Here is a 14,154-nt window from a genome sequence, read left to right on the forward strand (position 1 = left end):
CTCCGACGGCTATTGCGAAACCTTATATGAGATGGCGTATACAAAATAAAGCACCACGCTTGGCACACAGTAAGCACTCAATAAATGTTAGCTATTTGCTCTTCTCCTTGTCATTGTCAATCTCTCGTGCCAAGTACAAAAACAAGGTGAAAAGACGAGTAACAACCCGCTGAAGGCTCACGATCCCTCGGCCCAGACGGTCCTCCACGCGGCAAGGCCCTACCAACACCGGACGCCAGAAAGCACTCTGTGAATGAAAGGCACGGAAGGCAGGGACCAGCTTCACCCAGATCTTACCTGTATATTTTATATCTGGTTGTAAATCCTTGACGGTGTCTTTCCACAAAGGATAGGTAGCTCCTGGAGTGGTGGAAAGGCCCCCTGTCTGAAATAAGCCAATCAAATTCCTTGGAGACATGTTGGTCTGTCCCAGCTGGTTCCTGGTGGGAGGGCTGCACTGAGATACGGCCCCATACAAACAGGAAGTAGAGGAGCTCAACAAACCTCCAGTTCATGCTTTTCTGCCGGCCTTTTTCCTCTCATTCTTGCTCCATTCTGTGGAGTCCTGAGGAGAAAGAGTAAAAAAAAAAAAAAAAAAAAAAAAGAGAGAGAGAGAGAGAGAGAAAATAAAACAAAAGGAAGAGAAAGACACAGGAAAAGAAAAAAAATGTGGTTAAAACATCTTCATAACATTATAACAGTAAAGGGTATCAAGGTTTACAAAACCCAGTATGTTTCTGGTTAAGAGCACGGCACCTGGGGAGATCTGGGCTCGCGTTCCTGCTTCGCTGTTCACATATTGTGTGAACACGGACAAATGCTTAGCCTCTTAGGGATGCAGCCGCCTCAGGGCAAAACAGAGGATGGGCTTCGATGCCTACACCGTGGCACTCGGCGCGTCATAGGAACGCAAGGCGTATGTGTTCGAAGGACGAGTGAAACGGACGAAGGCAGAACCAGAGTCTCATACAGCCAGTGAGGGATGTGGCAGTAGAACTCAGGCGTCTGTCCCACCCAGTAGCTCCACGGACAACCTGCCTCTTGTGATCGAGACTCCACAAACGGGAGCTCTTTTCTCCCCTCGTCTCACGCAGACGCGTACGCGAGTACACGCTTGGCTTCTGCGTCATCGGGGGAATGCCCAAAGTCTGAGGATGGCCTGTGACCATGGCTCTGGGGGCTGGACACCTTGCGGGTCAAGCGTTCACGGAGCTCCTGAAAGCCCAGTTCTACACCTCTCAGTGGAATGTCTCCTTGACCCCAGGACACGTGGCCAGCAGTTTCGCTGTTGGTGATTCTGAGCCTCAAACTTCCCTGAGGTTCAGAGGGGAAAATAAAGGCGAAGATATTAGGTGGGGTTTTGCCCACCTCCCTTTTTTTTGGGGGGGGGGGGAAGTGTTGATAACAGCATAATGGTGCCATGTTGGAGAAAAGTTTAAGACTAAGGGAGAGCTGAGGCAGAGGCCCTTCATGGGGAGAAGAGAAGAGAGACCGCAGGCCATGCTTAGCTTTTCGACACTCGTCTTTACCATCATCTTCTAATTATCAGCTTAGCACAGTGCTTGTGCCCCCAACCCCACTTATTCCAGAAGAGCTTATCTCGCTCATTATTTGAAAGGCAGATTTGAACCCAGTTTCCATCAGTTACAAACAGCATCATTTCAGGCAAGCCATTTCATATCTCTGTGTCTTCCTTCCCCTGTCGGCAAAATGTGGTTAACAGTAGCCCCTAGCGAGAGAACGGAGTGACAGAACTTGTGTAAAGTGTTCCAGCCAGGGCTTGCCATTTAGTAAGTGCTCAATAAATGGCATCAATGATGAGAAGGATAGTGACAATGACGAATGTTGACACTGATCGTGTCCACATCTTCCCTGGTGGCGGGGGGGGGGGGGGGGGGGTGGTCTTTGTGCATACTGTCTCCACTGCCCCGCCAAGTCCTATTTATTTTTCAGTAGCCAGCTGAGGTCGGGTCCTCAGGGATCATTTCCCGTCTTTCGTTCTCTCTAAAAGTGTTTGTTCCTTCCTCACGGTTCTCACCGCTCACTCTGTGAAACTGTGCATCAGTCCTTAGTTATCTTTTCTTGTATTTATTCGTTCTTGGGTCAGCTTTGCTCAGAACCTTTAAAAGACTGTCTCTACACAGGGCGAGCTGTGTGAAGCGGGACAATCACCTCCCTTCTCCGGAGCTCAGATTTTTAGGCCTACCATTTAAAAACGGCCAAAACACGGGGGCTCCTGGGTGGCTCGGTCAGTTGAGTGTCTGACTCTTGCTTTCGGCCCAGGTCACGATCTCACAGTCGTGAGTGAGCCCCCGCGGTGGGCTCTGTGCTGAGAACGGAGCCTGCCTGGGATTCTCCCTCTCCCTCGCCCTCCGCCCCTCCCCCCACCCGGAAAAAATTAAAAACGGTGAAGACATAAACATGTTGTCAGGTGTAACGCCATGCGTAAACATGAAGAGATGGGATATCTTCGTCGTCTACGCTTCCGGCTGAGAATGGGAAGAAAGTAAAGCTAAGAAAGAGAAAGTAAAAAAAAAAACAGACAAGAGATGTGAATTTCCTACCCAGGCGGCCATGGCCCTCTGGCGCCCAACTGCACCCTGTTATTAGGAGAAGCTGCAAAAATCTGCTCGGCGCTGCAAGCCCCAGCTGTCGGGGGCAAAGGACAGAGGCACGGGAGCAGAGCCGGGGGCCGCCAGAACCCGTGGCCTCAAGTGCTGTTCAGAGCCTCGAACAAAGCAGTGCGTGTCGAGGGCAGAACCAGGGCAGCTCCAGCGGCCAAAACCGTCCTCCACCTGAGCGCAAGCAGGGGGTGGAGGCGGTTGTCGGCACGGCCGGCAGGGGGCGCTGCAACACACGGAAATCGCATTCAGCCCTTCTCCAGGGCTTCCGCTGGGAGTGGGTGCGGGGTGAGGACCCATGACAGAGTGCTTGGCTGCCAGCCCTTAGCAAGGAAACAGGATGCAGGGGGCTGCAACTTTCAAAAGAGGAAGAGCCTATCCGTGGAACCGCAGAGCTTGTGTGTGTGTGTGTGTGTGTGTAAGAGGGTGAGCTCTTAGCCCATAGTCCTAGAATTGGCTGACAGCTGACCCATCTAATCCAGTGTTTCCCAAGTGGCAGCCATGTTAACCCCGAAGGACATCTTTTTTTTAACAAATATTATTTTTTTAAATTTGTTTATTTTGAGAAAGAGAGAAAGTGTGAGAGGGGAGGGGCAGAGAAAGAGGGCGAGAGAGAGAGAGAACCCGGAGCAGGCTCCACACTGTCACTGCAGAGCCCCATGCAGGGCTCAAACTCACAAACCATGAGATCATGACCCGAGTCGAAGTTGAATGCTCAACCGACTGAGCCACCCAGGTGCCCCTCCAAGGGACATCTTGAGTGTCACGAAAGAAGGGGGTGCCACAGGCATCTAATGGGCAGGGTCAGGGATGACACTAAACATCCTGTAATGTACAGAACATCCCCACAGCAAAGAACATTGGACCCAAATGTCAACTGGGCAAAAGTTAAACCCTGGCTGACTCAACTCTCCACAGGACCATGACCCGACTCCTGTCTTCCAGCTCCTAGGGGTCATTCTGTCGTACTGTCTGGGCAGGGCAGCACGTGCATGTGGCTGTGTTTGAGCCTTCTCTGTCATCAGGACAGTAAATGTCACTGAGACAATTTACATCCCAGCAAGTGGAGATGAGTGCTTCGTGGAAGAAGTCTGGACACATCTCTGTTGACTCAGAAAATCACAATAATCCACAGAACACTAAAACTGGAAATGAAAGTTTCTAAAGGTGCGTGTTAAGAGAAGTGGATATTTTGCTGGGCAAGAGTAAGGACTAGTAGGTGTGAAACAGACATGTCATATCATGAAGATGCTAGGACTCATGGGAACAGACCCCAAATAGTACCAACTGTACTAGAGGCCCAAGATAATAGTAGGGTCTGTGACTGATATTTATTGAGCATCTACTGTATACTTGGGTCTAAAGCAGTCTGCACCCTTGGTGGCAGTGAATGTACCCAGTACAGGCTAGATGTTAATAAAGGTTTCTTCATGAGATGTGTACAACTGCCCATTTAACAGATGATAACCTTGCGGCTTGGAGACATTGGATGACTCCTAAGTTCACAACTTCTGAGTGTTAGATTCAAGATCCTAAGCCATGTATATCCTTGTATAAAGTCTTTATAGTTTCCACTGCATCCCCCAGCCTTACCACACATCAGCTGAAATTAGGTCCTACCCTCTAGGGATTCAACATATGAAGGGAGGTGGTATCATACCCACGCAAGAGGAATTTTAATATAAAATAGGCTGTCATGAAAACTACAACAAACAAAAAATATTCGGTGGAGAAATAGATGTACAGGCATTGTTTCCAACACAGCGATTTGAAAGGATCCTACAGAACAGGCGGTATTTGAGCAGGTCCTTAAATAGCATGTAAGGTTGGGGTTTGGTTTTTTTTTTTTTTTTTTTCAACGTTTATTTATTTTTGGGACAGAGAGAGACAGAGCATGAACGGGGGAGGGACAGAGAGAGAGGGAGACACAGAATCGGAAACAGGCTCCAGGCTCTGAGCCATCAGCCCAGAGCCTGACGTGGGGCTCGAACTCACGGACCGCGAGATCGTGACCTGGCTGAAGTCGGACGCTTAACCGACTGCACCACCCAGGCGCCCCTTGTTTTTTTTTTAAGTTTATTTATTTATTGAGAGAGAGAGAGAGAGGCAGAGAGAGAGGGGGACAGAGGACCTGAAGCAGGCTCTGTGCCAACAGCAGAGAGCCCAATGTGAGGCTTGAACTCATGAACCAGGAGATCATGACCTCAGCTGAAGTCGGAAGCTTAATCGACTGAGCCACTCGGGGGCCCCACACGTAAGGTTTTATTAAGCAGAGACGGAGAAAAGGAGATTCTAGCAGAGCAAGTAGCATCAAACAAGCCTTGGGGGGGTAGGGGGTGGGAGAGGGCAGAGTGAGGGGCGCGTGCCCATGTTAGCACACAGGGTGGCAGGGACTTCGGTGAGAACACGTCCTATGAGGTTTTATCTGTGTGTGTGTGTGTGTGTGTGTGTGCACGCGTGTGTGTGTGCGTGTGTGTGCGAGCGTGTGGGTGTGGGTGTGTCTGTCTTTCTCTCTCTCCCTCTCCCCCCTGCCCTCACCAAGAAAGAACTGCGGATCCCAATTCCGTGCTATACGTATACTAAGAGCAAAGAACTACAGATGTTCAAGAATTCGTTCACTCATCCATTAACATATTTAGCTGGAAATCAAATGAAAGGAGCAGAGCAGCAGCGAGGGCCCTCAGGGGACGTATTCTCCGCTGGGCTGGGACGAGTGAACACAGAGGCAGAACCTCTATGTGCGATGGTGAACAGGCCTCTAAAGAAAATCAAAGCAGATAAAGGGACTGGGAGCGAGGCTGTTCCCCGAAACACGTGGTGTTCAGGAAAAGCTCCTCCGGGAAAGCGGGTTTTGAGCGCACACCTGACGGAAGGGAAGGGGTGGGTGGTGCAGATGCCTCAGAGAAAAAGAAATGTCCATGGAAGGGAGGAGCGAGGGAGTAGTCAGAGGCCAACCCGTCGTTCAGTCTCCTGCAGTTTAGCTGCGGGAGGAACGGCGTATTAATTGAGCATTTACTATGTCCTAGAAACCACAGAGCCGCTTTCCACACGTGACCTCGTGGCAATACAGTAACAACTTATGGTCTCCACGTTACACACAGAGGGCGGGGAACTTGAGGTTTGGGAAAGTTAGGGAGGTGGCTCAGCACCACAAAGCTGGCAAAGGGCACGGCTGGAACTGCAGGCCTCGCCGTCCAATTTGGGAGCCACGGACCGCACGTGGCTGGGAAGCATTTGAAATCCAGATCGCTAGCCCAAATCGAGATGTGCTGTTAGTATGAAATACACATCCGCCGGATTTCAAGACCCAGCAGGAATAAAAGAATGTGGTACAATATCTCACTAATATTTACATTGGTTACATGTTGAAATAGTACTATTTTGGCCGGGCTGGGTTATTAAAATGTATTCTTTAAATTTCTTTCACCTGTTTCTTTTTCATCGTTTAAGTGTGGCTGCCAAAACTTTAATTTCTTTTAACGTTTATTCCTTTTTGAGAGACAAAGAGAGACAGAGCATGAGCAGGAGAGGGGCAGAGAGAGAGGGAGACACAGAATCCGAAGCAGGTTCCAGGCTCCAGGCTGTCAGCACAGAGCCCGATGTGGGGCTCAAACTCCTGAACCATGAACTCATGACCTGAGCCGAAGTCGGACGCCTAACTGACTGAGCCACCCAGGGGGTCCTGGCTGCTAAAACTTTAAAACTACACACACGGATGGTGTTGGACTTTTATTGGATGGTGCGGGGCTAAAATGAGCCTTTTCAGCTCTACGACGCTGCCCAGGAGGGTCATTCATCAATCCCCCTGTTTTTATCAACATCTGGAGAATACACTTGACTCTGTCCTACCACTGGCTGAGCCACTGTGCACTTACCTCCCCTGCCAAAATCACTAAGGAAACAGACAATAAATACAAGTAAAAACTCCCATGTTCAAGGACTAAACCTCCAATCCTCATTTACTAGAGACAGCCCTGGATATGTACTACCATGCTTTGGAGGACTGCTGTTTTTTCCAATATTCATGAAGGGAGCTTCCGGCCACTGGGGTTTAGAGCCTGTGAAAGAGAGGCTGGTTCTATTCCGAGCACTGCCCTTGACCTCCCGTGACCTTGCATGAGTCACAGGCCCGCTCCCGCTGGGTGCCCCGGTGGATGTGGGGCAGCTGATGCGGGCTGTGGCCTAGAGAGCACGTGGGCCCTTGGCTGAACTGTGCTATATATAAGCCTGCAGTGTTATTAAGGGAACCGGGTTCATCCCACACAGAGCACACTCTCTAATCGTTGCCAGCGTAAATTATTTACATCCGAGGAGCACAGGCAGGACAAAGAGACAGACAAGGGTCTCCCAGGAGAGGAGGGTCACCAAGCTCCTCCTCCAGAGCCCTCCGCTTGGACAGCTGGGCCACGCCCGCATTCTGGGCCAGAGAGGAGAAGGGAGCAACCCCAACCCCCTAAGCCTCCATCCTCGAGGCCCCTGAGGACCTGAGGTCACCCACAGTGTTTGCCTGCTAACCCTAGGTCAACCTGATAACCTCATTCAGATTTCAACTTTTTAATTTTTTTTTAACGTTTATGTATTTTTGAGAGAGCCACAGAGACAGTGTGAGCAAGGGAGCGGGAGAGAGAGAGAGGGAGACACAGAATCCGAAGCAGGCTCCAGGCCCCGAGCTGTCCGCACAGAGCCCGACGCGGGGCTCGAACCCACAGACCGTGGGATCCTGACCTGAGCCAAGTTGGATGCTTAACCGACGGAGCCACCCAGGAGCCCCCAGGCTTCAACTTCTAAACCTGGACCTCTGGATGAGACTTGTCACCAGATCGCCGCCTACAGAGCCGGGGGACCGTGAACACGCAATAACCTCCTGCCCTGTGCCTCAGTGTCCCCATCTGTAAAACGTGGGCAACACCGGGAGGATGGATCAGCATCTCTTAGGGATCAGATAAGGATGAAATGGGATTTCAAATGCAGCTTTTTGGGCCTCAGCTTCAGCTGGAGCCCCAGACAATAGAGACTAGAGACTATATTCTAAAGAGAGGGATACGCCCACTATACAGGTCCTAAAAAAAAGGTAGCCAAACTACACCTTCTGAGATTCTTGACCGCTCACCCACATGGCGGCATGCTGGGATCAGGAGTGGTGCTTGAGTGAGACCTGGCAGTGTTGGGAGTGCTCCTGCCCACCCCCAAACAGGGGAAGAGACGGGTAGCCCCTCACCTCACGCTTCAACACGATCACTCAAAGAACAGGATCAATGTTCCCGGGAGCCTGGGGGGGTATGGCTGATTGGTGTCTGACTCACACCGGAGACATCTAAAAAAAGAATCTTAAAGAAAGATAGGCTGAAACCCGGTGAAGGGGTAGGGGTTGCAGTTTGGAGAGCGACTGCCTCGCTCACGTGCAACACGTGCTCCCCGTGGCGCAGAGGTGAGCCACGTGCAAAAGAAAGCCTCAGGAAGAGGGGTTGCCCCAGATCCCACCTGGAGGGAAAGGGGATCTCGGGTAGAAGGAAACTGGACTGTCCCAGCCATTTACCAAGGGTCCCCTACTGGTCAGTAAGGAGCTGAAAAGAGATGCATTTTTCTTCATCAAGAATCACAAGTAAGAGATCCCAGAGAAGAAGGGAAGCTCCAGATGTGCCCCCAAAACGCCACACGGAAAAAACGTTAGCACTCACCCTGCCAGAAGCACTGACGCTAAGTCTTTGCCAAGGTACTCGTCGAGGAAGACTTGCTTTCTTTTTATCTGTCCGTTCTTGACCCAACCTTGTATCCAAAAGAAGCTGTGATCAAGGTCAGCAAGATGGAGGAGATACAGCGCAGTCTTAAGCCAGGGAAAGACAGGACAGTCTGGGGAAAGAGCGACGTCTCCCCCTTAAATGAAATGTAATTTATTTGTTGTAATATACTGACCTGGACACGTTCAATACCGAACTAAAACTGTGTGTGAGGAAGAGTGAGCAGAAACAATGTGGGACATAACTTGAAAAAAAAACATGCCGGGGCGCCTGGGTGGCTCAGTCGGTTGGGCGTCCGACTTCAGCTCAGGTCACGATCTCACGGTCCGTGAGTTCAAGCCCCGCGTCGGGCTCTGGGCTGATGGCTCAGAGCCTGGAGCCTGCTTCCGATTCTGTGTCTCCCTCTCTCTCTGCCCCTCCCCGGTTCATGCTCTGTCTCTCTCTGTCTCAAAAATAAATAAACGTTAAAAAAAAAAAAATTAAAAAAAAAAAAAAAGAAAAAAACATGCCACGAAGGTTTGCAAAAAGGTAAGTGCAGGTAAACTTGTTTAGTTTTCTTTATAGTTTGTGTTTTCTTTATTATTTTGTATTCTATTATAGCATTGCAATCATTTTAAAAAGTTTTTTTTTAACGTTTATTATTATTGAGAGACAGAGAGACACAGAGCGTGAGCAGGGGAGGGGCAGAGAAAGGGGGAGACACAGAATCCGAAGCAGGCTCCAGGCTCTGGGCCAGCAGCGCAGAGCCCGATGCGGGGCTCGAACTCACAAACCGCGAGATCATGACCTGAGCTGAAGTTGGACGCTTAACCGACTGAGCCACCCAGGCGTCCCTGCAGTCATTTTTATATGAATATTTTTGGGTTGTGGAATGAATCCTCTGAGTTTCCATGATTTCTTATGGGGAAATTTGCTTTGACAAATGCTTTGGATTACAAGCATGTTGCTAGAACGAATTAAGCTCACAAACCAAGGTTTTCCCGTATTTCTATTTTGTATCTAATAAAACGGAGACTCTTCTAAAAAAAGTCATTCTTTTTCCAATGTCACATTATTTTAAAATGACAGAATGAAACTTCAGTCCAAGCCAAATCTAACTAAATTTTATGACTCAGTGCTTTAACACACCAAACTAAGAAACTATATCATCCTTAAGTTGGAGTTTTCTTGTTGTGACAACCATCAACAACCACAAATTAACTGTGAAGACGTTAACAAAGAGAATAGCTGATAAGTTGAGGTGTGAAACTTCTAGAAATGTGAAATCTAGGGACGACCATGGCAATCTGAGAAAAAACTGAAATATGTGGGCTCATTATTTGTGTCATTTTTGAAATACTATTTTTTTGTTTGTAATTAACAATATAAGTACGTATAGTAAGTATCCTTCCTCCATAAAGATTTCATCTGGAGCCACATTTAGGATATGAAGATCTAAATTCAAGGCAACTGCCTTTTAAGTGTTCCCTCAAAATTATCAGCAGTCTCTGCAGGAGATCTTTCAAAAAGGAATGTGAAATTAACATTTTTGGAAGGTCTTTTCTGGGCCAGTTTGGTAACATTCAATAAGTATTTGTTGAGTATCCCTACAATTTTAATTAGGTCTCACAGTCCACAGTAGGAGATAGACAAAGAAACAGGTAATATTTTGGGTACAATGGCATAGGGCAAAGTCAGGGTATACCCCACATTCTGTGGAGTCTGGACCCCCAAGAAGGGGTGTCCAAGGAATATTCCCTGGAGAGGACATCTAAGCAAGCCTTAGGAGATCAAGAGACATTCGTGAGGTGACACATCTGGGGTCTACACTTCAAGCCAGGAGAGAAACATACAAAGGAATGAAGGCGTGTGGTGTGGATATAAGATCTAAAACATTTCAAAGCTACTGCAGTGGCAATTTTGAAGCAGAGAATGGCAGGAAATGAAGCAAAGGAGCTAAATGGGGTCACATGCTTCATAATCATAGCTTTTCACATGACTGGCAGTTTCTTAAAGACATAAATTCTTCCCCGTCACCCCCATGTATACCCAGGATCTGGAACCAATCATATGCTAAGGCACTAACTCAGCATTTATTCAATGAATCAACTTCACAAATCAAGGTCTAGGATTAGACCTGTGGGACCACAGGGAACCTCTGAAGGCTTTTAAACAGAAGCATTTTGTGTTACAGTTTCATTTTAGATGGATTACTCCAAATGTAGGGGCAGTGAATAGATTTAGGAAGGGACACGGACAAAATTGAGGAGGCCAACACAGTAGCCTAGGCTAGCGATGGTCTGAAAAAGATTCCTTCTATTTGACAGTTTTAAAAAAATGGGGGGACAAAATTAGCAAGATTTGATGACTGGGCAGGTGGGGTGGAGAAAGAAAGATGTCTACAATGTCTCCTAAATCTGGTTGGATGATTAGACTGATGATGATATCATGCCTGATGATAAAGAATAATGAAAAAGAAATGTCCATGGATGGGGGCAAATTCCCTGTTGAATCTGTTGAGTTTGAGGTGTCTTTTGAACATTCGAGTCAGAATTTCCAGTAGGCTATAGAATCCTCGACTCCAAATCATCAGGGAGGCCAGGGCTAAGAGTAGAAATTTGTAGGTCAGTATGAATAGTGATGGTTAGAGCTCTGGAAGTGGATGAGAATTCCCAGTGAATATGTGTGAGACAAGAGTGGTGGGAAACACACACAGAGCAATGCTCCTATTTAGGAACGAGGAAGAAGAAAAGAATCCCATAAAGTAGATTATAGGAGGAGGGGAAGAACAAGAATTATCAGAGAATAACATCCACAAAGCCAAAGGAGCAGAAATATTTAAGAGAAGGGTCTCAAGTTTCAAAAAGCTGCAGGATGAGCAGTTGAACAAGATAAGGGCTCAAGACCCCTATTGGAATTAAGAATACAGAGGTGGTGACGGTTTTCAATGCTTCAATAGGAGCTGAATATTCACTGAAAGAGATTAAGGCGTGAATGTGACATGAACACATAGAGGCGGAGAGTGGAGAGTACTTGGCAAAGAAGGAAAGATCAAAAAATCAGGAGTCAAGGCTCCTTTCCTCTCCACCAGAGAGGGATGTGAACAGTCAATGTAGGATTCTGTTCTTTCTTCATAGGATGAGGATATTTATAAACTCAGAGGCCAGATATAGAATTAAGGAAAAAAAGAAAAATAGGAGAAAGAAATTAGTACTGATTGAAAGAACGGCATGGGGTTCTGCTATGGGGATAGAGTAGCAGATTCGGTTCCAGCCACTAGGGCATCAAAAAAGAAGTAAGAAAGTTTCCGTGGCTTTAGGGAGCCATGAAAGAGAAGCTGGTGAGAGAGATAAATACGTACACTCCAAATCGCAAAACAACGGATTGAGTTTGATCAGAGTCCCGAACGATGTGTTGCCGGAACAAATAAAAAGTAACTCATGCATAGCCCGTTGAAGACGACTTCTCAGGGGAGCTGAGTTTTTACTGGGGCTCTCATGGTTCAAGTAGTGATTGTCCAGCTGAAGGGGGACAAAGGGACTGGATAGAAGGCATTTCAGGTAGTAGGACCAGTGTGAGCAAAAGGTGTGGAATCATGCAAACCCACCTACTGGGTGCAAATCACTCAACCAGATACTGCGTGGGACACCGAGATGAGTGAGAAAAGGCTGCTCGCCCTACAGAGGCACATGGAAGATTCTGGCGCTAGAAAGCAATGCCAAAGATGGGAACTGGTACTACACAGATGCTCAAAATATAATTGTTCAATAAATAAACAGTGTTCTGCTGAGTTAATGGCTCTGAATTCTTCCCTGTGGCTCATCCATTCTTAATATTCAGTGGAGCAAATAAATAAAACACTTAAGTTTCCCTCTGCACCTAAATTTCAACATTTACTCATCAAAAGCTCTGACCCTTGGCTTGATGTTTCCATCAGGTCACTAATGAAAACAGCTGAAAGTTTCCTGCTGGATCCATTTGGATAGAAGCTCCTTTGGCTCTGTTATTTCTCATGCAATGGCGTCATTCCTTCCTACAGTGTTTTCTTTCTTTCTTTCTTTCTTTCTTTCTTTCTTTCTTTCTTTCCTTCTTTCTTTCTTTTTTGTAGATGCAACCTTAACATTTTATTTATTTATTTATTTATTTATTTTCAATTTAATTTATTTTTAAAATTTACATCCAAGTGAGTTAGCATATAGGGCAACAACGATTTCAGGAGTAGATTCCTTAAGGCCCCTTCCCCCTTTAACCCATCCCCCCTCCCACCAGCCCTCCGGTAACCCTCTGTTTGCTCTCTATATTTAAGAGTCTCTTAGGTTTTCTCCTCCTCCCTGTTTTTTATATGATTTTTGCTTCCCTTCCCTTATGTTCATCTGTTTTGTCTCTTAAAGTCCTCATATGACTGAAGTCATACGATATTTGTCTTTCTCTGGCTACTTTCGCTTAGCCTAATACCCTCCGGTTCCATCCACGCAGTTGCGAATGGCAAGATTTCATTCTTTTTGATTGCCCAGTAATGCTGCATCCTGTGGTGCTTTTTAAATGATGGACCAAAAGGACTGTTACAGTTACACCTGCTGCTTGCCCATGACAATCATGATACCCAAGGAAGACATCAGGGGGACACACATCTGAGAGTTTAAGTAAGTGCTGGGTGGGCAATCACTGATTGAAAAAATGTGGTCAGTTTGGAGACTGTACACGTTCTCCCTGACTCCTCTTAAGGCACTAATCATCCATCCTTGAATTCCTGCATAACTTTGTGCTGTAAAGGGATCGGGCTCTCGCTTGATCTCAGAGCCACTTTTCACAGATAGAGGGCAGAGATTTAACCTCTCATTCCAGAGATGAGAAAATTAACCTTCAGCAAGAAAACACCAGTGAAATATCTTAACAAGCCCTACGTAATTCACTTAGTCCTCAAAATATGCCTCTGAAGAAGGTCTGATGGGAAAGGAAACAGAGGCCAGAAAGGTTCAGTAATTTACCCATGGTCTCACAGCTAGTGGGGTATTTTGTTTTGCTTTCTTTTTTTTTTTAACCTGAATCTAGTAGAAGTTTGGTTTTTTCTATTGCTAGCGATACATAAGGCCCTACCAGAGAACAGCCATTTCTCAGCACACGTGTACATTTTTAATAGGTGTTTGAGGTTAATACGACATACACGTAAGGTCCACTGTCCTGGCAGGACAGGGAGATGGGCAGGGTTATTTGAGACCATTGATTAACTCCAGGAAATGCCTCACTATTGTCGAAAAGTCAAGTAGCACCCTGAGCCATAACCAGGGTTCTTCCTACTGTCCATCAAATCTCGAATTAAAATCATCACATTGATTTGGAAGGGCTCAACTAGCTCCTTCCGTGTGATTTCAAGAAAGCTTCACCACCTCTCTGAGCGGATCCTAGCTATGTTGCTGGGTTTGGAAACTCTCGATTTAATCCTTCCAGCCGCCATTCTTGAGTCCTGGCTACCCTAATGATTGTGATGAAAATAACTTATGAACATTTAGTGTACAAGAGGAGCTGTGTCAAGAACTATACAAACGTTACTTCAGTTGACGTCTACCACGACCACCAATGGGATAGATGTGCTCGATGGCTGGCCCCAAATCGTCACCCCTCTCCATAACCAGGTTCTTTCTCATAGACTTTTCCAGCTGTTCTCCTAAAGCCGCGGGGTCTGTTCCCCATTCCCTTAAATTCAGGCTCATCCTTGTAGCTCCCTTCGGTCATTAGCATGAGACAGAAGTGATGGCCGCGCCAGTTCTGAGCCTGCGCCTCAAGGGACTGTGTGGATTTCTGTTTAACCCCTTGTG

The 14,154-nt window shown here is 47.1% G+C and overlaps 1 protein-coding gene across 2 annotated transcripts in view; it reads right to left on the reverse strand.

The window, feature by feature from the left end:
• BRINP1 (BMP/retinoic acid inducible neural specific 1) overlaps nucleotides 1–14,154 on the reverse strand; it is a 176,920-nt gene that overhangs the window by 126,325 nt on the left and 36,441 nt on the right. The window contains exons 1-2 of one of the 2 annotated variants that reach the window (XM_045470400.1): nucleotides 2,565–2,727; nucleotides 298–565 (exon numbers count right to left, since the gene is read on the reverse strand). In XM_045470400.1, coding sequence (XP_045326356.1) covers nucleotides 298–515 — 218 coding nt within the window. In that variant the 5' untranslated portion in view covers nucleotides 516–565; nucleotides 2,565–2,727. Of the gene's footprint in view, nucleotides 1–297; nucleotides 566–2,564; nucleotides 2,728–14,154 lie in introns of those variants that run through there. The other variant, XM_045470399.1, reaches the window with a different exon arrangement.

Source organism: Leopardus geoffroyi, chromosome D4 (assembly GCF_018350155.1).
Source record: "Leopardus geoffroyi isolate Oge1 chromosome D4, O.geoffroyi_Oge1_pat1.0, whole genome shotgun sequence".
NCBI classification, from domain to species: domain Eukaryota; kingdom Metazoa; phylum Chordata; class Mammalia; order Carnivora; family Felidae; genus Leopardus; species Leopardus geoffroyi.